Source organism: Protopterus annectens, chromosome 8.part0, assembly GCF_019279795.1.
Source record: "Protopterus annectens isolate FY-2018-M chromosome 8.part0, PAN1.0, whole genome shotgun sequence".
Classification (NCBI taxonomy): domain Eukaryota; kingdom Metazoa; phylum Chordata; order Ceratodontiformes; family Protopteridae; genus Protopterus; species Protopterus annectens.
In genome coordinates, this window is record NC_056741.1 from 1,330,360,170 (window position 1) to 1,330,385,102 (window position 24,933).

Below are 24,933 nucleotides of genomic sequence, written 5' to 3' on the forward strand. Positions count from 1 at the left end.
TTTGGGGAAAATGAGGAAAAATTTATTAATTTCCTGATTATGCTGTTTAATTGCAGGACTGTGATATGACCCTATTAGGATAAATTTAGGATAAAGCCAATAATGAACATAAGCAAGGTGAGCACTAGACAGATCAGCGGCCCACAGTGACTGATCTCAGTGCAAATCTTGGATTTAAGAGCTGATGTTTTTTAGCTTCAGGGATGTTTTTTTTTCTTTCAGGGAGTTTTATAAATACTGGTAGAACACCAGATACTATAACTGTCAACTTCTTTGCTGAAAAATTCAGCACAACACCAAAAACAATAGCAGAATAAAGGCTCAGAATCAGGAATGATTTTTAAATATTACTCTAATTCACTTAAAGTTAGAAGAATAACACCTTTTGCATCACCATGCATTTTTTTGACAAAAGGAAGTAAAAACTCTGATATCTGGATTTACTGACTGCCTATAATCCTGAATGATTTACCAGCAAATCAAATTTTTACAAAGAACAAAGCAAAATTATAAGCAAAATCATGGAAGGTCTGTGAAATAAGAGAGAGTGACAGGTATGCATTACGCCTCAGTGTGGTAAATAATAGTGACTTACCATTGCTGCTATCTGATGACTGCTAAACAGCATTCACTAATCTGGTGTAGCAGTACAAGTGCTGCACAACGTATTGCTATTTGCTGAAATAAATACAAAACTAGTATTGCTATGGTGTGTGTGCGTGTGCGAGAGAGAGTGGACTAAAACAGTAGGCCTAGGGCACCATTTCACTTAAGTCCAGACCTGTACAATTAGTTGTTTTAATGTATCATTGTTGTAAGTAAATGCCAGTAACTATCAATGTTCCTCTATAAGATATGTAAACATATTGTGGTACACAGGCCTGTTGTACTGTATGAACATTGTAGCTACAGGTCAGTCTGTGTGTACAACTCCTAAAAGTTTGCAGCATGAACTAAAAGGTTGCTTAAGAAGGTGGCAGTGACAGGGTGACAGTGACAGGGTGATACTAAAAGATTGAAGTGCCTAGGGGGGACCCCCCCCAACTAGACAATTTCTGGGGCCCCCAAAATGCTAATACTGGCCCTGATCTCCTCATTACACAAATTGAAAGCAGCAGTTCTGAAAGAAGCATCTGCCACATCATAACTGCACATAATAGAATGGTGAGCCACCTGAGAAGTTGCTCCCAACAAGGAGAGGGCAGAAGTCTCTCCTTCAGAATCAGGAAGGTCAGAAATAACCTGACCGGCCTAAGAAAGAAGAGCCAAAATAAATCTCAACAAATGGGGCTGGTAATTGACAGCCATAAACGCCAAGGCAGCAGAGGTATAAAGCTTCTTACCTAGCCTTTCCGTAGTCCAACTGTCTTTATCAGAAGGTAGAAGCTTTGTAGAAGGCAGTAACTGAGATGACTTATCAAGATGCCACAGACACCACACAGGGATCAACAGAAGGACATCTATAAAGGAACTTGCAATATCCAGACACCCAGTAAAATCTATCAGGGTTTTTGGGGCAGAGGGCTGGGAGTCGGGAGTCTGGAGTCTGAGATGCAGTAGAAAAGGCAACCAAAACAGGAGGAATAGCAGAAGGTCTGGGAGAGTCCATTTGCAGAAGCTCATAATACCTCTTCTACACCTCAAAAACCTGAGCACAACAAAATTTCTATCATCCTGGAAATGGTGTCCCCTGAAGGAAATCTCCTCAAAAGGAGTGTCAGGACTAGTAGACTCTTCCTCCTCAGAACCACAGTCTAAAGGAGAAGGAAGCTGGTATGAACAAGGAAGGGATTCCTCATGTAAATCCACTTCTTCCTCAGAATAATTCTGTTCCCTACATCTTTTAAGAGGAGGTGAGGACCAAGGTGGAGCAGGAACAGAAACTCCTTGAGGAGGTTTCAAAGCCAAAAAGACATTAAACAAACCCGGAGTGAAATTCTGCCATTCACTCTGTGGGTCCTTAGGAGCAGGAGAAACATATTTTGTTTTTTTGTTTCTTTTTCAAAGGGACATCTGCCCTGCAAAATGTAGAAGGTTCAGACTCCAGATGACATTCCACAATCATAGTCAGAACTTCCTCTCTAACATGAATCTGAGGAACACCCTTAGGCCCTTTAGTAATAATCAGCTGCGGTTCCCCCTGAATGTCCGAACTGGACATTTGCAAAACCTCCAGGGACATGCATGAGGCTGGATCCATCCCTCAGGGATTGCAGCAGAAGAATCCAGAGGAGGAGCTGGATGATCCTCTGGGCTTTCTCTAACCTCGGGAGATTGCTGATAGAGGCGGTATAGTGGAAGAATCAGGCAGAGACTTCTTGGCTGTCTTTACAGACGGCTGACACTCAGAGCGGGAAGTTACCTCTATAGTATCTTTTGCTAAAAGCTTAAGATGTTGGTTCTTTAAATACAAGGCCAAAGAGAAAACTCGAATATACAGAGTTTTTGGGATGAAAGCCTGAAAATGGAACATGATGTATGGTTGTGGGAAGCACCGAAACAAAATGAGCACTGCTCCTGACGGTCTTTATGGGGACTCTGTCTCCCGCACTGGCATTTACCCTTTCTGGATAACATGAAACCCCAAACAAAGAAAAAATAAAAGATGAGATCAAAAACCCCAATGAGGCACTTATCTGAAATGGCTTGGAGAACCAGCAACAAAGCGGGCGTTCAGACCAATGATTAAACAATAATGTTCAGACTGGTGGCACAGAAGTTCTGTGGATGGTACATGGCTGTCACCTTTATACCCTACACTATATGTGGGGAGCATACATATGACATACAGCATGCATTAAAGTAACCTAAAGGCTTTGGTATACTGGCTGGATGTCAGGCTGCCCTTGGCAGGGAATCCCTATTGTAAAGAATACTGCAACAGTGAAATGGAAGGCCATCAGGAATGAACTCTCCCAAGTTTCAAATTTTAGTTTCTATGGACCTTTGTAGTTTCCCTCAAGAAAATCTACTTTCACTACCAGATACTTAGAAAGATACAATCTCAAAAGTAAAAAAAAAAAAAAAACGACTCTGAAAGCAGGCCAACAGGTCAGACTGATGGCACAGAGTATTGCATGTAACACACATAAATTGGTGCAAGACATGAAGATGATTTAGAGCAATGCCTCTTCATACCACTGATGTCTTAATGTCTGACTGGAAGAGAGTCTTCTGATGCTATTAGCGGGAAGATAAGAGCTCTGAAAGTCAGGCCAGCCATCAAGAACCTGCCAGGAAGAATCTCAAAAGCAATGAATGCAACAGTAACTAATACAACGAATATCCACTGAATGGACTACCATTGTGAATAGTGGAGATTTTCTCCACCTGGCCTGTGTCCCTCTGAAGGACACAGTGGAGACAGAGTAAGGAAAAGGATATGAGTTGAGGGAAGGCAGAATGCTAAATGTGCTTAAAGGACACAGTAGTTTGGCTTATTAACTCCTTCTGCCATCACAGAAATGTAAAAGTAACTCATTGCAAGTATCCTGCTCAGATTTATTTGGATCACTGAAAACAGCATTCCATTCTGTCTTGATAACAGTGTCATTTGGTGCATCACAGTTTCCACTGGTAAAGACTAAGAAAGATGATTTCTTTATTACAGAGTTAATTTCACTCATAAGTTAAACTGACAAGATTCATAGGAAAATACTAGGCGATCAGTCTGCAGACTATTACATGCCTATATAATAATCAATAATCAGAATACAGTAGAATGATCACATCCCTGGACCTAGACATCACAGCCTTACTAATAAGCTGTGAAAAAGAACTAATGATATCCCAATCAACTTTACTGAGATGTGAAAGGTATGACTCAAACCCTGTACCTTGTGTCTATGAAGTAAATACCTTAACTATTAAGCCAACCCACAACCACAAATCCAAAAATAGTGGTTAAAAGTGGGATTTGAACACATGCCTCTATCTGGAGACCAAAATACCCATCAACTACGGAAGGAGTTTAATCTGGCACCTTAAACCACTCAGTCATCCTGAAAGTCATAAAATGATAGAGCATTTTTTCCAAATCTTTTTGATTCATGTATTCAATTAATATCTGGACATATTTACTTGATGTTCAGTAGTTTACTCAGTCAGCGTTTGCATAGTTAACTTCCCCATTGAGCTTGCATTTTCAATGAAAGGGATTCAAGAACAATGTCCATAATGGTGCTGGGGTAGTATATGATCTAAACCACATACAATTGTTAAGCACAAATCATAAATGGATTCATACACAATGCAGTTACGACACAGAAATGTAGCTTCAGAGGAGTGAAGGGGCAGCCGCCCCTGGACACAAGATGTCAGGGAGCTCTATAGGGAAATAGTGCATTAGTGGTTAGGGCTGAAGCACTTCATTGCTCAGTGTGTGGTATTTAAACTGTAGCAAGATTCTTGTTATATATGCAAGTCCACCCGGCTTGCTTACTTGCCCCTGAGAAGTGCAAGTCAGACTGGAGAGTGGACGTGTGCGTGTGTGTGTGTGTGTGTGTGTGTCTTTGCTCCTTAGTTTTAACTTAAGGGGCATAGACAGGGATCAGCTTGCTGGCATGTTCCTGAGGGGAAGAGCCATAACCAGGTGTGGGAATGATGGACTTTTGCTCGAGGGGCTCTTGAATGTGACTACATTGGGCACTAGACAAGCCAGTTATGGCTCTATTACAATATATATAACTGTGTATATGAAAGAGTCCAGATATGCAGCCCTTATGCAAGTGGGGATTCACAGGATTGTCCGGAGTTCACAAACCTGTGAATTATGGGCTATATTATGTAGTAGGGTCATGGATTTACAGAGGGACATAACCAGTGAAACCAAGTACATAAAGGTTCAAGAAATGGTGATGCACTAACTCAGCATAATGCAGCTGAGAAACATCATCATCATCACCATAACTTGGAGCAGCATTCCAAGGAACTTTAAAATGAAGAAAAAGGATAGACATCTCAGTAGTATGTACAGCGTACGCAAGCACTATGCCACAACTATAGAAGGCCCACCCTCCCACACAGTGATGCCACTGCTGAGCTCCCACATCAACAAATTTCTTTATTACCATATTCTGGAAATATGTGAAACTCAACTGCTCCCTTCTGTGGTTGTGTACATGGGAGTACACAAAAGTGCACCATTATCAAAACTTACTAGGCACTCAGAAGTATCTTTGCAGACAGCACTTTTGTGCTGCAACTGCAACATAAGGGGTGAAGCAATGGGGATGCACATACGATTAGGCTGCCATAGAGTGTATCCTTCCTCATCTACCTGTAACCCTAGTCCCATACTTCATGTTACTCAAGCAGTTTGCTCCACTGCCATGGGCAATGAACCTATTATGTTATGTGGCATGATAGCTGAACAATGTACACAACGTTGCCAACTGTGCGCACTGCAAAAACCATCCTTGGTGCACTCTGCCAAAACCCTCCATGATGTGCGCCCACACCCACACACCAGTTTCCTGGATATTACCAATTCCAACAACAAGCAGACTATGGGATGCTTATGTAGGGTACCAAACATGCATACACACTTCAGACACACAACTATGTAAAACACCAAGCCCCAAACATGGAAGTTTAAAAAAATATGCAAAGCGTAAACAGCTTGGCAAATAAAGTGTTCTAAATATTGATAGGATGTGCAGGCAAACTACTGCAACTACCAGTAAGATGCCAAGTGAAATTTGTGAGCTAAAGGTGGCTCAGGGGGCTAAGAAATAAGACAGTTAAGAAAAAATGCATGAAAATACTACATCAAGGACATGCAAAAAGAAAATACTTCTCACAGAACACTACGCTGAAATAATGCATCTGAAAAGGAAACTGAATATTCAGAGAAATTAATAAAATGGAAAGCAATTCCAAAAGAAAAGTACTTGTATTAACTGGTTTTCAGGAAGAAACATACTTCTTAAATCAGAACAATTAAAGAAAAGTAACTTTAAAAGAAGTAATGATATCCCAAGCAACTTTACTAATAAGAAAAAAAACAGCTGTGCACAAGTTATCCATAGATATACTTTTGCATGCCTAGTAAGGGTGAACCTTATGTGTGTGTTTTCAATGCTTACCAGTACATGATTCAGTAAAGTAAGGTGCAGACATTGCATTAGCGTGATCATGTTAAGGAACTGAGCTAATGAAATAACCATTGTAGTACTCACTGTGATCACAATGTTTGACTATAGCGGCCTGTTTTTTACATCTTGGAATTAAGTCAGAAATCCTCATACTCTTTAGTGGATCCTGACTAGATATGACAAATTCCAATAACATTACATTAACTACCATAGATAGCAATGTATGGGCAATTTCTTGCCCCAAGTTGTCTTCTTGGCTTCTGGCTTTTAGATGTTCTTTTACAAAGACTAAAGGATGCCACCACCACCTTCCATAAGCTACAAAATTGAGGCAAGCCTCTGCACCCCCCCCCCATGAGGAAGATCTGCCCCACAACCCCCTTAATTATTATTCTAGCTTCAAGGTCTATGCAATTTGAAGCAAGTGCAGTAACTTGTTTGTTCACAGCCAATCTAGCAGTTATTTCAAATTACACAAATATAATATAATTACAGGTGATATAGAAGGAGCAAAGCTTCTCATCAGGATAGCACATGGAGGTCTTGATCTCTCCACAATGTTATGTTTTTTTTTAATTTCAGTCTTATAATTTTGATAAATTATTTTGGAAAGCTGCATTTTTTTCAAGCTGTCTTTGAAATGTATTTGTGCAATGCAACCTTCAATAGGCATAAAGAAAACAAGGCACATGCTATACAATAGACATCCAAAGTGATAAACCTTCTTAACTAATTGTAAAGCATAATCCAGATGGTAAAATTACTCCTTCACTTGGTACCCAAATATTTTCTCTATGATAACTTGGACCACATTTGCAGCTTCATACTTTGCATTTTTTCAGTGGTGTCAGCAAAATGTGGTTCCAGCAAATGCATACAAGTAATCTGTACACTTAGTCATGTACTTCCATTTACATTTCATGGAAATGTGCTTCAGTAACATGGAATTACAGCAGTCCCAAGCAAGGTATTCAGTAAGAAAAGTGGACTACCATCTGCATTGCAGTAAAAGGTGAGTGGCTTACTGGAAAATGCTCCATCCATTAACAGGCTTTACAGAAAACTTAAAAGTAAGCAAACTGTACAGAAGCTTAAACACAACAGCTAAGAGTGGGTTTGTGGTCTTAACTGTTATGATAGTGAATGCTGACAATTTTTTGTCAAATGTGTAATACACAAGTGTTCAGACTCCAGCAATATGAAGATAAATCCCATGAAGCCGTTATACACAATGTAAGAGTATTGCAATGTATAATGACACTAAAGTCACTGGTTTAACATTAACATGGGAATTACACATGGATGTTATCATGACAGAATATATATGTAGCATCTGTCTCACATGGATGTTATAATGACAGAATTCTCTCTCTCTCTCTCTCTCTCTCTCTCTCTCTCTCTCTCTCTCTCTCTCTCTCTCTCCACAACACCCACATCATAACATACACCCACATCATAACATAAACAAAAATACAAACATACACAACTTATACACACAAACAGGGGGGCAAGCCCCCCCACTTTATATTATATACATATATACAATAACTCCGAGATCGTACAAACAGGAAACAAAAGCAAACTCGCACATTCTCCAGTCCCTCACACACACATCAAACATATCAGCACACTCAAACACACATTAACCCCCACTCAAATCCCTTACAAAACACTCACTTACCTGACAAAACACCTAGATCCACACAAGGCACCGCGCACCATTAACACACAATCCCGGACATCACGTAGCGCAAGGCCATAACCACAAATTCAAGATATTCAAATTTGCGATTATGAACTTTCGCTATTTTAAACATTCGGGTTTATAGTCTCGAGATACTGAAATTCAACATTTTAGTATTTCAATATTATAAATGGCTCCCACATAATATAATTTGGAGTGTCATTATTCCTCAGTAGGTGCTTACTGTCTCAGGGATTCAAAAACACACATCCCCTTGTCAAACATCATATTTTTTTAATGAAACACTTATGTCTACTTCACTTGTGTGCATGTTTTCTTACAGGACATACAAAATTAATCTGGTTCCGAGAAACATGTAATGTAGTGAGTGTTGCTGGGATTCAAATCAGTCATGTCCTTTTCAAGCGTCCATACCATTTAACAAATCAACGTTCACACTAATCTGAAGTGTGACAACATACTTTAGGAAATGTGGAACAAGCAAGCAAGCTACTTAATTTCCAACACAGTTTCTTTAAAACCACCTCAAGGATTTAATACTTGTCCTAATTTACATGTTTTTAAATATTTTTCACTGATCCAATACAAAATGTTAGCATTGTCAAAATAAAAAGAGTACAGTCCAACAGATGAAAAAGTGGCACACTCAAACGTTTTAAAAGTGAAAAAATCAACACTATGTCATAACTATGTAGGAGAAATGCGGCCACAGCTCTCAAGTATCACTGATTTGCCTCATAATTTTGCCCTATACAGCAAAAGTAATTACATAGTTAAAGATATCGTGTTCAGAAAATAATATACACTCCCTTGTACTCCAGCCATTTTGAGAATAATACCAATAAATAAAATATATCCCCAGTTTTGGATCTTTGCCCTTGACGTCAGAGTAAAGAGGTTGAGAGCTATGACAGCAGCACACAATTTATCCCAGCTATCCAAACACACAACGCAGATAAAATAACATAATCACCGCATCTTATCTGGTATCACTGTGCTGCTGCTTTAAGCTGCATGTACAAAAACAATTCACTGACGAATCTCTTAAAATGAAAAGGAGATAAAAAAAAAAAAAAGGACTGTCGAATCACTGGCACCACCTACTGTCATACTTCTGCAACACAGTCCCTCTTCAAGGTTTCTAGGCACAACAGTCACACACATTACATGCACATACAAAACAGATCCTTGTAGTGAGGTGAAACTATGTTTCAGCCTTAGGGCCAACCACCCATAAATGAAAACATTAAACCACAGAAAAAAATGGTACTCCATGAGCAAAGAAGTTGCTGGCTCAGACTCTAAACATCAGGGAAAAAAGTACTATGAACTGTAAACAAGCTCAGTTGAGATTTCAAAGGAGTTAAGCACTTGTATTTAGAAATCTGCCTCTAAAGGAAGTTTGCAGCCAGAGAATGCAGGGACCCTCAAATGTTTGTAAGATTAGACAGACACTGGAATATCAACACCAGATGTCATGACTACTTATTCCACCTCTGACAAAAGCAACAAAGTCTTCTGAGCTTGGAAGGCAATGGCCAACCCCCTGCTTCCACAGATTGCTGGTACTGGGGATACCTATAGATGCCAAACTCTTGTGATCCTGGGTTCCTATGGAGCTCCTAGAGACACCTGTTAAAGAATTGTTCCATATGACTATGATATATGTTGAACTTCCCTGGAATAATTCAATCAGTGTCCTAATACATGTTGGGCAGGGGATACCAGTGGCATTTTTATAGGGCAGACATCCAGGAGACTGGTGTAGCTGGATGGACAGAGGAAAGAAAAGAAGAGAAAATATTTACAACAAAACAAAACTATGATATAATCAGTCAAGTCTATACAGTGTAGTTTGGCAGGTAGTACTATGTTTAGAACATAATAAACACATTCTGCTTCTCTCTAAACTCCACAGCTCCAGTTGTACAAAAGCATAAATGGGGGTGCACACAAAACATACAATTACACCAATCCATCTAGGTTAATCAGATGCACTAACACTACCATCAGACACCTGTTACTGAGGTTGGCATGAGCCAAAACAGCAAGCCACTTCCTCTCTGGAGAAGAGTACTCACCTTTTACAAATAAAGGCTATGGATCAGTGTGGGTGCACAAGGTCAGACTGTCCACTGTTCCAGATTCTGCACACTCAAAAGGATAAGCAGAATCACTCTAAAAGCATTGTCTGTATAGCCCAGAAAAATCCACTCCACAAACACAGGCAGATGCTGCCTGCAGATAAAGAAAAATTACACATCCCCTTGTCCCATTAAGGCCACTGTTCTCTCAACATTAGCATCATTGTCCCATCACTACTTCTAAACTAATACTCTGGATGTCTACATAAAACAAAAAAGACTAATCTCTAAAGTACCTGGGTTTTCCCGACAAACCTACCTTCCTGTCATATCCAGGTATAATAAATGTAACTCTTACCTCTTTCAGTAACAGTGAGCACCAAAAGGCCAGGGCTACCATGCCAGTCTGGTGGGTTTATCACATGGCAGCTGAATGTTCCGTTGTCCTTCAGTGTCAAGTTTTTGATGGAAATGGAAGCATCTCCTTTAGCAACATCACCAGCCCAAAAAATACGATTTTTAAAATGTCCATTTTCAACTGGGTATTCTTTGGAGCTGTAATAAAAGATCTGAAACAGAAATGGAACTTTTCTAAGAATATTTATGAAGCTTTGTGCATGTGAACAAACTGATGAACTCTGGCAATGCATCAATTAACCAGACAGCTGTAGCTGATCCATACACAGCTGCCCCTCCCTTAACCTTCTCAACAGTCCATCTTAAAGCCATGCTTTTGTCCTACAAATCCTCATTTTCATAAGCGGGTCATTCTAGGGACTCACTGCCCCTTCTACAAAAACAATATATACTTAAGAGAAATCTGAATCATCTAACTTCCCGCTGTACTACACTCTGTTTCCGTTTAAGGAGGTCACTGTCATACCAGACTACTAACTGTACAACACATGCATATCATAACCCATTGCACTCCTATGAAGTGAATGTAGCACACGTGGTTCTCTTAATGGCTCAATTCACCTAGTGACTCTGCATGTACATATCTATCTTGAGATTTTCAGCACAGTACACAGGTATACTTTACAAAAATTCTTTGCAATGAAAGAATGACATCTGCTACCATTTAATCCACAGTCATTCTGTAACCAAACACCACTGGCATTCAACAGATCCTACCAATAATCTTTTGCAAAAAAAGTCTTTAGGTGGAATAATCGCACAGATCAACCTTTTTCTTCTGTCTTCTTCATATAATCAGATATAAATATAATGATAAGAACCAGTCTTGATATATATCTCAGTGGCAATGCACTGATTTTTGGCTACTTACTAGACATCCATCATGAAAATGTACAGCAGCAATCAGAAAGGTGTAGTACTTTGTGTTCTTACTTTTACTTGTACAACTTGCTTTGGTCCCACTAAGACTAAAGCCTGTTCTTAGGAGAAAGGAAAGTCTGGTCAGTGCAATGGAGAAATCTGTCCTAATGTTGTCTTGGGTGCATCCTTCCTAGAAGTTTGAGAGAAGAAGGAATCAGTGTCATTGAGAATGCTGGAGTAGTTATGCCTATACAGGACCCTCTGAAGGAAGCTGTCTTTGCAGGTGAACTGAAAATTCCTCAGCACAAGTGGACAGCAAAAGAACCTGAATGAGTCAAAATTTGTGTCTGATTTAATAACAAAGCATGTCTGTAAATATGGAGTACATTGATGCTACAAAGATATGCTAAAATGCAGAAAATATGCCACAAAATGTAATAAGCAATGCAGGACTGATAAAACAGAAGGAATACTCATGAAGCTTGGGAAGGTATTACTTGGGTCAGTGCTTGCATTAAATAAACACATCCATGGGGGCCTGGAAGGTAATAAAGATTCCTTTTCTGAGATCACTGTTCAAACCATGATGTTCCTTGCAAAGAAAGATTGTTGTTCATTTCTACAAACAAATCTGCAATAGCGAAAATTATTCTGAGTACTTAAAGCTAACAAATCTGTAATGTATAAAACTATTATAAAGGGTACTTAATGCTTTTCAACATGTACCCTGAGCTACAGGATGGAACACTAGACTTTGAAGTATGAAAGCCTTATTTAGGCAGCTCCAGTGATTGCAAGTATTTTGCACCATCTCAAGTATTTCACAGAATTTAGGGTCATTCATGCGGGAAATGCTGGGGAAGTTCCTGCATCCTATTACCAGTGATTGGCATAGGGGAACTTCAAGGGGGAGTCAAAATGCTTCCTCGTGCAAAGATGTTCCTGCCATTCCTCAGTGGGGAAGACTCCAAGGAGGCAGCAATACCAAAAGCGAATGGAAGCATGCACACTATCAGGAAGATCAAGAAAGCACAGAAGCAGATAAAAGTGCTTCAGACCAAGGTGAGAGCCAACACAAGTGTAGCAAAGGCCCTTGCAAATTAGTCTGCAACATCAAAGTCATAGTCAACATGAGAACATGCTTGGCTTAAAAAAAAAAAAAAAAAAAAGAGATCAACAACAAAATGAGTGGTATTGACATCGACTGGCACACATCAATAAACTTGGCATTGTTAGCAGAGATCAAATGACTTTCCCAACCAAATGTCATCATGAGGTCACGCAGGCCAGAGATTAGCACCAAGGTCTTTTGTCTTAAGTTGTGGAAAGCTAAGGAGTCAGGAGTGTTGAAATGACACCAAGTGTGTCATTGCCAAAGTCAACCCAGGCCTCAGACTAACAGTGGGGACCAACAAAACACTCGCTGTCAAATAAATCAGCGCAGAACAGAATTAATGCAGACGGCATCAACATAGCCAGATGTGGCATGGAAATCTTTGTCATAGTTGATGTCAATGCAACAATCAGCACCACCTCCAGCACTTGCAGGTTGCTTACCATACTTTTCAATATCAGCATCAATACTAGGGTCAAAGAAGAAGCAGTAAATAATGAAGGCAAAGAAGTAAAGTCCTTGTCCACCCTAGAATCACAGGGGAACAGGACAAAACCCACTGCTAACTGCACATGGAGTAAACACTTCACAATCTTCCTGTAGCTAAACTCTACAGTCAAGAAACAAATAAAGATATGGCACAATGGTCTACAAGTAGTAAGCCTGTCTAACTATCTCAGATAAGCAAGGGACACTATCATATCTGTAGAACCTTGAAAGATTATATTTGACCATATCATCCAGGTCAATAAAATATAAAAAAAACTATTTTATTTAACAATGAGCTGAGTTATTAGACGTCTCAACATGGTTTTCTTTTCTTAGAAGGGAAAGAAGAAGATGGTGGAAATGGGTGTGTCAAAACAGCACTGTGGGTTCTCCGAATATGAGAGTACTCATCCAAACATTTCTGGTAATGGACACTCATACAAACAGGTGGAAGCACATGTAGCCACTAACTTCCTCCATACAAAGACAGAGTCAGTCATAGCTTCAAGGGTACTGCTATATACCTGTAGATAGGGTATAGCTATCAGATGCCTGCAGATGAACCCTGTCTCTGGGTCCATGACTCTTCTGGAAATTAGCATAGCTGATGGATTTTCTTCAAGACTGTTGGTCATTTTTGTGTTATGCACAGCAGCTGAACCTCATCTGGTGCGGTCTCCTTTGCATCCTAGAAAAGGAATAATTATGGTGATTGAAACTAAATGCATAAGTAAACCGTGAAGAAGGGTTTTGCCTTCTTTTTTTCCACATTTCCACATTTTCAAGAGGTCATAAACCTTTCCCTCAGTGAAATCAGAGTAACACGTGCTAGTGAACAACAAAACGTCCATATCCCACATTTCTGGCCAAACCTTCTGAAGTGTTGTAAAGGACCTGTATCATAAGGCTGCCACCTAATGAAGGTATGCTATACTAGACTGGCAGTTTCTCTTTTAATGACTCATCAGGCAACTGTTTCTATTAAGAGCAAAGGAAAACTAAGCACCCCCAGAGACATTGCTTCTGGATCCAGATACCCACTTTCCTATCTGACTGATAAAGCTCGGAGCCCAGCTGCTTAAGGCAGCCACAGAGAAAAGGTAATCAGACTTAGATGTCTCTGACCAGAAGTTCCACTGTCCTCATGACTGAAAGAATAAGATGGCATTCTTGGCAATAGGAGCCACATTAATGCAGACCTCTCAACTGTCCCATTTTTGGAGCAATATTCCTATTTTCAGACTTGATTTAGCATGTCCATATTTTCAGGATTGATTTACTCCTTCATACAATTTTCTGTATCCCCCTCATTACATGTGACTTTTTGAAGCTGTCTATTACACAGAAAAGCATACTATGTGACAAATATATAGTGACAGCAATAATTTAAAAAGAGGACACACATCTTACAACTCCCTTTTAACTGTTTCGCAAATTCTACCACTCAAGGTCATTTAGTTTTGATTCAGAAAAAGTCTACAGATTTTGCACAGTTCCTTTAATACATTTTTAAAATTTTCCATATTTAAATATGTGTTTCAGAGTAGTATCCCACATTCCTACTGGAAGCGGGAATAATTATGTGCTGTTTGGTATTCACATATTATGCTAATTAGATGTCCAGCTTGTTAGCTGATTTTCCATTTTTTCAAGGGCCTTTGTTACTATTTTCAATATCTGCAGGTTGAGAGGTATAAACCCCCCCCTGTCTCATAAGCACCAAGAATGCACTAAATTTGTGATCATCAGGGCAGTACGCAGGAGACAGCATCCCTCTCCTTTTCCAAGTCTGACATGGGGGAATTCTGATGGAAGGTCTATGCGAGTCATTTTGCAAGTGGCTTTCTTCTGTACCTTCAGAAGAATCAGCAGGGAAGAAAGATATCCATTTTAGACAGATGGCAGGGAAGGAGCTGCAGAAGGTCTGTGGTCTCTTTGACCTGCTCTGTAACAGGAGATAATGCTGCGGGCTCAAGTAGATGCTGCTTTAATCTGACATGCTGTGCAAGAATCAATAGCTAAAACAGTATCAGAGAAAACCAGTGCAAAAGTGACTACTATGTTAATATGCATGCCAGTGGTTGCGTCAGTCCTGTGAGAATCTATGCCAAAAAGCCAAGGCCATAAGAGCTGAGCCCACCATTGATGTCAAACAGCTTGGTATCAAGCTATGCACTGAAACCATCATCAGTACCAGCAGCATACTCATCAAAAACATCTACATTAAGTGTACTCTCAATTCAAGGAAAGTTACTGTTATTCATATGATGTCGCAAATGGCATCAAAGCAGTCAACACCGACAAAGATCCTGACATCAAGATACATGCCAGTAGGGACCAGGTCTGTTGTGTAAATGGGTAAAGCCATGACTATGACCCTGGTGACCAGAGTTTATTCAGCAACTCAGACCCTGGATGGGACAAGTGTGAGAGTGGAGGTTAGGAACTGATGCTGAATCACACATCCTGGGGGAAGACAGGCAACTAGCCTTGCTGAACTGCTGGCTCCTACTGGCTAAACTAGGAAATGCCAGTGTACAGGTATAGGAAGCATGGGAAGAAAATGTCACCAGGCATGGGAAGCATGGGAAGAAAATGTCACCAGGCAGTGGCTGTCCAGAGAAGGTTAGAATCTGCCCTTAGGGAGGCTGTCTAGGACCAGGATTAAGGCACTTGGAGTTTACCTGCTGCTGAAATTGAAGGCGTTAAGGCAAAGCCACATGATTTCTACACTGGCTACTCCCTAATGCTTGGTTCTCAGTACAAGGGAATAAATGGGCTGATACGGTTTTATGTCAGACTGGGAACAATCATCCATAGGGTTCTCATCCATCATGAAAGTCAGCCTGCCCTAAAAGAGGAAGAAATCAGCTGGCTGGGTGAAGGTAGTGAGGAGGCATTGGTTTGAAGAGGGGAGACAGAAATGCCATGCGAGGGGAGTAATGCTGGCATTTCTACGACCAGCAACACTGTATTCCTGATGAAAAACTCCAAAGCATCTTTGTAGCAGAGGAAAGCTCATCTAGAGTCCATGTCTCCTAAGAGATGGAGAAAAGAAGACTACAAAGTTGCCCCCTTGAGTGTGAAAGCAAGGCCTCTGCCAATGTATTATAACAACAACAACATTCAAGTGAGGGAAGAAGTGGCATAGTGAGTAGCACTGTCATCCCACAGCAAAATATTATTTGTTTAATTTCTCAGCTGGAATGTGTTGTGTTCCCTCCGTATGCCCTCACTGTGTTCAAATGGATATTCTCTGGGTATTTCAGTTTCTTCCTTAAGGGATTTGGTAGGGAGGACTGGCAAATCTAAAATGTTCCTAGGTGCATGTGTAGGAACAAAAGCCTTACAATTTACTTCCACTTCTTACTTGCCGCTGGCTCTTGTCATAACAGGCCTCAATGAAATTTAGACAGGGATGGTTTCCCTGTTTGACCTAGAAGAAAATGACTCAAATTGTTCTTAACAGGTGATTGTTCTTAACAGGTGAAGATAACCAAACAAGTTCCTATAAACTATTAACAGGTGAAGATAACCAAACAAGTTCCTATAAACTATTAACAGGTGAAAATAACCAAACAAGTTCCTATAAACTATCAACCACACTGATTTTTATTTTCTAAATGAGCTCCTCCATGGCTACGGGTTTAGATAAGGGAACAAGAGAAACCTTTGCTATAAATTTCAGTTTATGATAGCTAACAGATTGTTTAGGGGGAAGATGAAGAGAGCAGTGGCTCCGAAGAAAAATGGGCATATACGTTTGTTCCAGCATGTACAATTTAACATGTTCTTTTTCTACTCTAAGAGTGGGCAATGAAAATTCCACAAAAGTAAAACAGGCCTGAATGTTGTACTGCTTCCCAAAGCAATAAGTGTACAAGGTGTGCCTATTCTGGGAAGGCTCACTTATGAAAAGATTTGACACGACCCCTTAAGGGTTGAATTGAAAAAGGAAATAAAATTGAGGAAGAAAATCACACCTGTGGAAAGCTCAACTTAATTAAAATAAGGTAACAACGAGAACACCAAAGGCAGGGCCTGAAACAGAAAGACTTCTGAGGTAAAATTTGGAGAAGTTAAATCAAATGCCTGGAAAAGAACTCTGGAAGATAAACATGGTAGAGTAATAAAAGCTAAATCACTCATGAAACCTAGGAGTTCTCTTTGAAATCACAGAAAATGTTGGCTGGGGCCATTTACACCTCTGACAGTAAGGGGTAGCAACAAAGATCTGGTGAAGCTATAGTGCTTATTAGAATGGGGGGGGGGGGGGCTTGGAAAGGTTTACCTGCAGAATGAAATGCTTGCCACCAATAATCTTATATTTATGGAGGATAAACCTGGAACCTGAAAACTGATAAACCTCTTGGAGGATGGGGACCGAAAATACTAAAGATTCTACTGATTGTTGATATCCTGGATCTGAAGACTTTCACAGAGGTAAAGAGAAACCAACAGCCACACCTATACTATTCTCAATGTCCTGGAGATCCCAAAATGACATCTGTGGATATCCTTTCTGGTGTACATTAAAGGATCTGGAATAAGTAAATATTCATCGGAAGAAAGAATGGACATCCTCTATAATTCGAGTAACCATCCCTTTAGAGGAAATCATGCTTTGCTTAAAAGGACCTAGATACCGTCCAAACTGTGTGAGGCAGAAGGCTGGCTGAAAATTCTATTTTGTACCGGACATCTTTTTTAAAATCTCCTAATTCCCCTATAGCTACAAAGCAAGACAAATTGTTTTTTTACAGTTTTCTGAAGACTATGGCAATTCTTCTCTTGACTACTTCAATTTTCTACATGGGGATGAAGGACAAAGGATTCACTTTAGATAGGCAAGCCAAAGAGCCATATGCTGGTGTTCTCTAACAAGATTAAGCTCCTGAAATGAAGAACCTTCCATGACAGACCCTTCCCTTTCCAGTATCTACTGTACACGGATCCCTGCAATGTGGTCTGCCATGAGAACATGGGCCTCAAAACAAACACTAAGAAAAAGGCCTCTCAATCAGTGTTTGCCAGAACCCCCACCCCCCACTTCCACCCAAGGAAAAATCTCTAATGAAACTTTTAAATGATCAACAGGAAAGGAAGGCTTTACTTTAGTGAAACTGTTTTTACTACCAATTCAAACACAACTTCAGCAATTCCTAGCATGAATGCACTTGTAGTGTAAAATATAAGACTGCTTATTCATTTTGTATGTGGGGATATTAGATGAGATTTTTGCAGTAACCGATACTCAAGACTTGTTAGCATAATTCTCAGTAGAGTGAGACTGAATGGCTAAAAATGAAGACTTGTAGATACTAAATCAAAGACTGACATTTCTCAGAATATTCTCTTTTAGTATGACTGACACAGAGTTGGTATATATAATTTTGGGGTGTGTTGGGGACTTGTCTCTGCTCACATCAGCAGGTGAAGGAGGGCTTCTTGTGAAAAACAACCTTAAAAAACAGCAATGTTTGACCCTTGTTTTTCCATATTAACTTTTTTTCTTGCAGTTCTGAGACAAACACTTATGAGTCTTGGAATTACAATAGGGAGACCGTTCTCACTTTACTTTTAATGGTTCAGTGATCTCAGAATATACAGGGGATTAGGGAGTGCAGAGGGACTTACCCCCAGCAAAAATGGTAATCATTTTTTTTCTATTGTTTGCAGTAATATGGTACTCAAGTTTTTATGATTTTGTACCAATAGGTCCCTCCACTCATCCATTTAGCCTTAGCTTTGAAATGCTAATTCTAAAAGTAGAGCTCCCACGGCCATGTGAAACAGCACCCCTGAAGCCACAGCAAGATGCTCAAGTTGTATTTTTGTCAGTATTAGGCTGTTCTTCCAACCATACCTGCCAGACCCCTGCAAATTGAAACTCACACTAAGCTGCATTAGTAGATATTAGTGTATACTACTGGAGTTTAGAGGTGTTGCTTGACACAAACTGTTCTGCTATCAACCCTTGTCCTCAAGCATAGAGGTATCCTAAAAAAGATCATGCCACTATGAGACATGGCTACATATAATGGCTTACAAACAGGTGCTTGATAGAATACTGCTCACTTAACAATCCTTTACCGCTCGAGGGAGTAGCTGTTTGTATGGTAATGCTTGTTCTGCAGAGCAGTAATGTGTTGCTGCTCAAGAAGTATTTCTGTTTATTGCCTTCACAGCTCACAAGCTGCCAGAGTAGAGTGATGCAGTTTTTTTTTTGTGTGGTAAAGATCACTCCTTCTTTAAAATGAAGCAACTGTGAGGTCAGAATACTAAATTAAATAGAGTATTAGGAGGTTCAGGAGGGCCTGTACCACTGCAAAACAAAAAATGCTTTGTGGTGTATTTGCTAATAAAACTATAAACTGTAAAGATTCAGTACAAATTATTTCAAACGTGTTACTTAAAATGTCACTTAGAAGCATATTTAGCAGCGAGTTGTAATATGAAGAGTTGTTCTGGGGAAGAATTGCATGTATAACACACTTAACACCAGTACAGGCAGCAGATCCCATGTATAAAAGCACATTTAGCACCAGAACAGCCATCAGATCTCACATATAAAAGCACATTTAGCACCAGTACAGCCGGGCTGATCTCACGTATAACACATTTAGCACCAGCAGTCAGCTGATACCACATATTACATCTATTTAGCCCAGAACAGCCAGCAGGTCCCACATATAACACATTTAGCACTAGCACGACCAGCTGATCCCATGTATAACACATTTAGCACCAGCACACCCTGCAGATCCCACATAACAGAACATTTAGCACCAGCACAGCCAGTAGATCACATGTGTAACACATTTAGCACCAGATCCCATGTACAACATATTTAGCACCAGCACAGACAGCAGCATGTTTTCTTCTCCATCAAACACCCTTAAACCTCAGAGTGGTTGTCCAAATAGCTATGAAGTACAAGCACACCTCTCAAGTGTCCCTCATTACGAGGAACGTACCTCATTTGGGGTCGTAAAAAGTTCACGTTCCTCAAAGTTCCACATTGAAAGACTCTGTCACACATTCAGTGTTAGGAATTTTTTTTTTAAGTGAAATCCATTGTAAATAGATATGAATCATATTAATTCATTAAAGGATCTTCTTTATAAGTAAAACCAGCATATTGTAACCATCCTATGACCTTCCTAGTTGAAGTTGTTAGTAAGCCATTAGTACGTGTTCCACATTTTACCGATTTGTTCCACATTATGAGGGCTAGTGTTCCTCATTTTGGAGAAGGAAGGTTGAGAGCTATGAGTACAAGAAAAGAGTTCAGCTAATGAATGAAATTATCAGCTACAAGAAAAAGTCTATCAAAATTCAGAAAACATTGAAGAAAAATATTGATCAGGTCCTAACAGTTGTATATCCTGAAATTTAATTTACTCTTTCAAACATAACTATACAATGAGAAGGATGGCCAAGAAATTAGAAGCGGAAAGCAGCCAGCCGGTCATGTAATAGAACATTTTGCTTCCCTCAAATAACTAACATTTTTCAATCAAAATATCAATACTTTTCCACCTTGAAGCAGCACTTTTCTAATGTGTTAGAAATGACTGCAGTTACTTCCAGAGGACACACACAATGCATAACATTTCAATTGGTCTGGTTTTCTTTTCTCACTTTATTTCAAAAACCACAGCTAGAGATGGGATTTCTTTAATGTGAAAAGAAAAGTCAAGAATTTTGAAAAGGCACAAAGCACTATATTTCTCTAGGTCACAAAAGAAGAATTTATAAATAATCATTGTACAGTAAAAACACAATATCTAACGCTGCATATTTTATAATTAGAAAAAAATCAGATGCAGTGTACTAGGCCATTTACTTTTAAATATTACAATACTCACAGAAAGTGTGCCTTATGTATACCTCATTGTAGAAGGCAGTCCCAATAAAGGGCACAGACAGGAAATGCACATCATATGATATACCCCCTTCCAGAAGGCAGTCACAATACAAACCTCACAAGGCTGTCACACATCCAGGTTGTCCAAATCTCTACTGGCCATCCTAACAGACAGTACAAATGTTACATATCTGATGGCTATTTCTGCCAACTAATATAGAACAGTATCCAAGGACGACCAAAGAACTCCAAACTAAATCCATTTTTATTGTACAAAGTATAAAAGCATAAGCACTTTCGTAGCAGAGCTACTTCATCAGATGCATAACACAATTGAAAATTCAGTCCATTAAATACACTAATTAAAAATCACATGACTAGCTAACTGACTTTAAGGACCTATGCCTTAAAATGCACTAATTGAACAATGTATACACACAAATATATAACCTTCTACAGATATAAAACATCTTAGGTTACTCTAAGCAATGTAAATACATATACACATATGCAAAACATTTTTATATATATATATATATATATATATATATATATATATATATATATATATATATATATATATATAAATGTAGAAAATGTAAAACTATTTATGTGTGTATTTATATAATGATGGTTCAAGATAAGAGCCACACTATCTTCTATTTAGGGGTCTGGCTTTAAGTTTAGGTCTCAGCAGTACCCTGTCATTCAGGCCATGGACATATCTCCACATAATCTAACTGGTCATGGTCATATTTTTGCATATATGTGTATATGTATTTATGTTGCCTACCAGTTACCTACACAGAAATAATATCATATTCTATTCTGATATTGTAGAAAATAGTCCTGGTTATGAACTCCGTCGTACTCCTCTATTTCTAGTTCCTTGCCTGATCCATCCATCCACAACCCCTTTTCCCATTTTTGGACAGGAGGTTGGGGTGTCAACAACAGTGACAATCATCAAGAGCCAAGGATCAAACCACCAGGTGGCTAGCCTTGCCACTCATCTTTACATAATCAATTTATTGAGTTTTTGCTGACAATATTAGTCTATCACCAGCCTATGGCCTATATTAAGAACTAGGGTAAACTACAATACCAAAGAACACAGATTAATGGAAAAAAAGACTAAATTAAGGAGTTTCACAATAAGATGGGCTTGTGGAAAGGAACCTGGAAGATTTGCCACAGAATGTGATGCTCTGCTATAAAAGCATAATGCAGGAATATTACATTGTAAAGCCTTAGAAGGAGAATCAATATAGTTTGGGTAATTCTACTGAAAAAAGAAACAAGTTATAAAATTGTGTGGAATGTGAAGAATTCCTATATAGACTTTTGCTAGACAAAATTCTAGTTAAAAACATCACTTGAAAATAAACTTACAGAAGAAAGATTATTCAAATTTCCAAGATGGTAGAAATATCTCAGCATGTTTTTAAGAAATGTAGTTGGTGCTCCGGTCCGCTAATGATTGGCAATTGATTTTTATGGTGTCGAGTTGCCAGCCTGACGCCCAACCTTCAATGAAGGCACGCCCATCCAACACATGTCTTTCGAACGCCCACTCGACCGCGGGGAGGACATGCAGACTCCACACAGAAGGCACTCCCAACCCAAGCCGAGAATCGAACGGGAGAACCTCTTGCTGTGAGGCAACAACGCTACTGCTGCACCACCGCGGAAGTACCTTTTTTAAGAAATGCAGTACAAAAAAGTACAGAGTATGTAAGCAGTTAGTCGATTTATGCAAGTATGATATTACATGGTTTCTATGACAATAAAAAAGGGTTGACAGTTTCAGATCTTCTTGGGATACAAAATTAATGAAGCTAAAACAAAGGTAACAGTGGTAAATTATGTACCCACGCAGGAATTGGTCCAACAATATCCATATTTATTGGGACATGATAAAATGAAGTACTTAATAGTATGGATTAGGAATTACTCCATTTTGGCAGCTAAGGATATGTGGGAAGAGACTAAACAGAAGATAATACAAAAATTGAGAAACTGGAAGTTTGTTATATGGATATGGATACTAAGATACAAGCAATTAAAATGTTTTTAGTCCCTCTAGTCATATACACAGCTCAGGCATATTTCATCAACCAGAGGAGAAGCTTTGGATAGCAATTTAAGAGTTGAAGGATTTTATCTGGGAAGGGAAGACAGCAAGGGTCAAGTGGGATAAGCAGATACTTCCAATAGAACAAGGCGGACTAGGACTACCTAATTTGAGGGGGTATTTTAGAGCAACACAGGTAAGGCTCTTGTATGTAGCACAAGCAGAAAACCATAATTCATAGTGGAAAGGAGTGATGATGAAGCAGGGAGGAAGCTCAAGAAATAATGAGAGATTGGGATTTTGGATGCAGACTCTTAAGGAAAACAACCAAAATCATACAGAGTATTATATTCATAAAACAGCAGGGAGTATTCCAAGAACTAAACCAGCACGAGAATGGAGAAAAAGAGATTCTGCCGATAGGGATGACTGTGGTTAGGGATAAAGATAATAGGCAAGAGGGGGCTGGAATTCATTGGAGAAAAGTGGGAAAGGAACCAAGGTATTGGGAGCAAATAACTAGAAAGGGCAAGGTAATAGAATGGAAAGAATCCAAGAATTTATTTGGACTGCAAGTTAGAAATTGCCTCCTATCAGAGTACAGGCAAAGAGAAAGAAATAGGGGGTTCTAAATGAAAGACCACATTGGTAGAGTTTTTAATAAAATCTAGAACAGAAGCTGCTGTTAAGAAAGGAATAATTAGTAAAGCATATAAAATATTGCATGATAATTATAAGAATCTATTAGACAAGCTTATAAAGGACTGGGAAGAGAGACTGGATAAGCAATTCACAAAGAGACAAAGGGGGATATATGTATATCCCCCAAATATGCAACAAAGTTTAGAAGATTGGGGATATATGTATATCCCCCAAATATGCAACAAAGTTTAGAAGATTTAGGATCTTTGCCTGAAGTATTTATATAGATATTTTTATACACCATGCAGACTCCAAAGAATTTTTCCTCAACTGGATACTAAATGTTGGAGATGTGCCAGCAAGAAAGAGGTGGCTGGGAACATTTTTGGGGAGTGTAATGAATTGGCAGACTTTAGGGATTCCCTGCAGACTGCTCTGTTGGAGATGCTGGGTGAGCAACACAGTTAGGCTCTTATACATACCACAAATGCTACATATAAAAATAAATAAATAAAAGTACAGGAGTAAGCCCCCCCCCCCAGTACCCCTGCTAACTGCTTTAAATAAACAAACTCTGAGGAAGAACAGGAGTTAAAAAGGCATATTCCCTTATCCAGCTGTGTGCAGTCTCACACAGTACACACATGCCATTGTGAACAGCTAGCAGTACAAGCGAATAAAGCAGAAAGATTCACTTAAACTGCTAAAACTAAATAAGATGCGTGTGGGCAATGAGCTGCATACATTGAAGTAATAAACTAATATAATCTAGAATCACCATTTTTGATCATGTGGACCTCAACCTAATAAAATATGCTCTTCCTAAGAGTTGGTTTATTTAAAGCAGTTAGCAGGGCATAGGGGGCTTGCCCCGTAGTCTTATTTATTTATATGTAGCATTTCTCTCAGTAAAACAGTTTATTATTGTTATTATATTATTATTAATACTTTATGTTCTTTTGCATTGCATGGGTTGAATTTATTAGATTAAATGTGCTCATTATATTGAATAAATCTGTGTAATGTCCATAGACTATTCCTGGGGGCCCCTAACCACAGCAAGTTATCTTATTCTAGATGATATTTTGCAATATGTCTGTCAAATCATTAAAAGATAGTAACCAATCTTGTATACTAGATGGGTAATAAAATTTTAAAGGAGATATAAATAAGTTATTTATTTGGCATTTTTTTCCACCGTGAAAGTCCGACTGGTTCATAAAGTACACATTTTCAGCGGAGGCGTGGGGAGAAAAGCACTAGACACATATGGTTAACAGAATTAAAAACTAGACAGACAAGTCATGACATTCAAGCACAAATATGAAAGCACATTAGTTTGTCAGAATGAGAACTTGAGACATAATGAAGTCATAATATTCAAGCACAAATTTTGAAAAACTACACATTAATTTGACAGAATAAAAACTAAGACATAATAAAGACACACTTTTCAAGCATAAGTTATATGGAAAGCCTGATAATAGGAAGATGCAGCATTATTTACATAATAGATGATTATCATAATGATTCTTTGAAATTCAAAGGTATCTCTGGTTACACTAGCAGTGAGTTATCAAGT

At 39.0% G+C, this 24,933-nt stretch overlaps 1 protein-coding gene across 1 annotated transcript in view; it reads right to left on the reverse strand.

Annotated features, from left to right (window-relative positions):
• Positions 1–24,933, reverse strand: part of MPZL3 (myelin protein zero like 3) — a 135,380-nt gene that overhangs the window by 69,708 nt on the left and 40,739 nt on the right. The window contains exon 3 of the mRNA XM_044080876.1: positions 10,243–10,453. Within this exon, the coding sequence (XP_043936811.1) occupies positions 10,243–10,453 (211 nt within the window). The remainder of the gene's footprint in view (positions 1–10,242; positions 10,454–24,933) is intronic.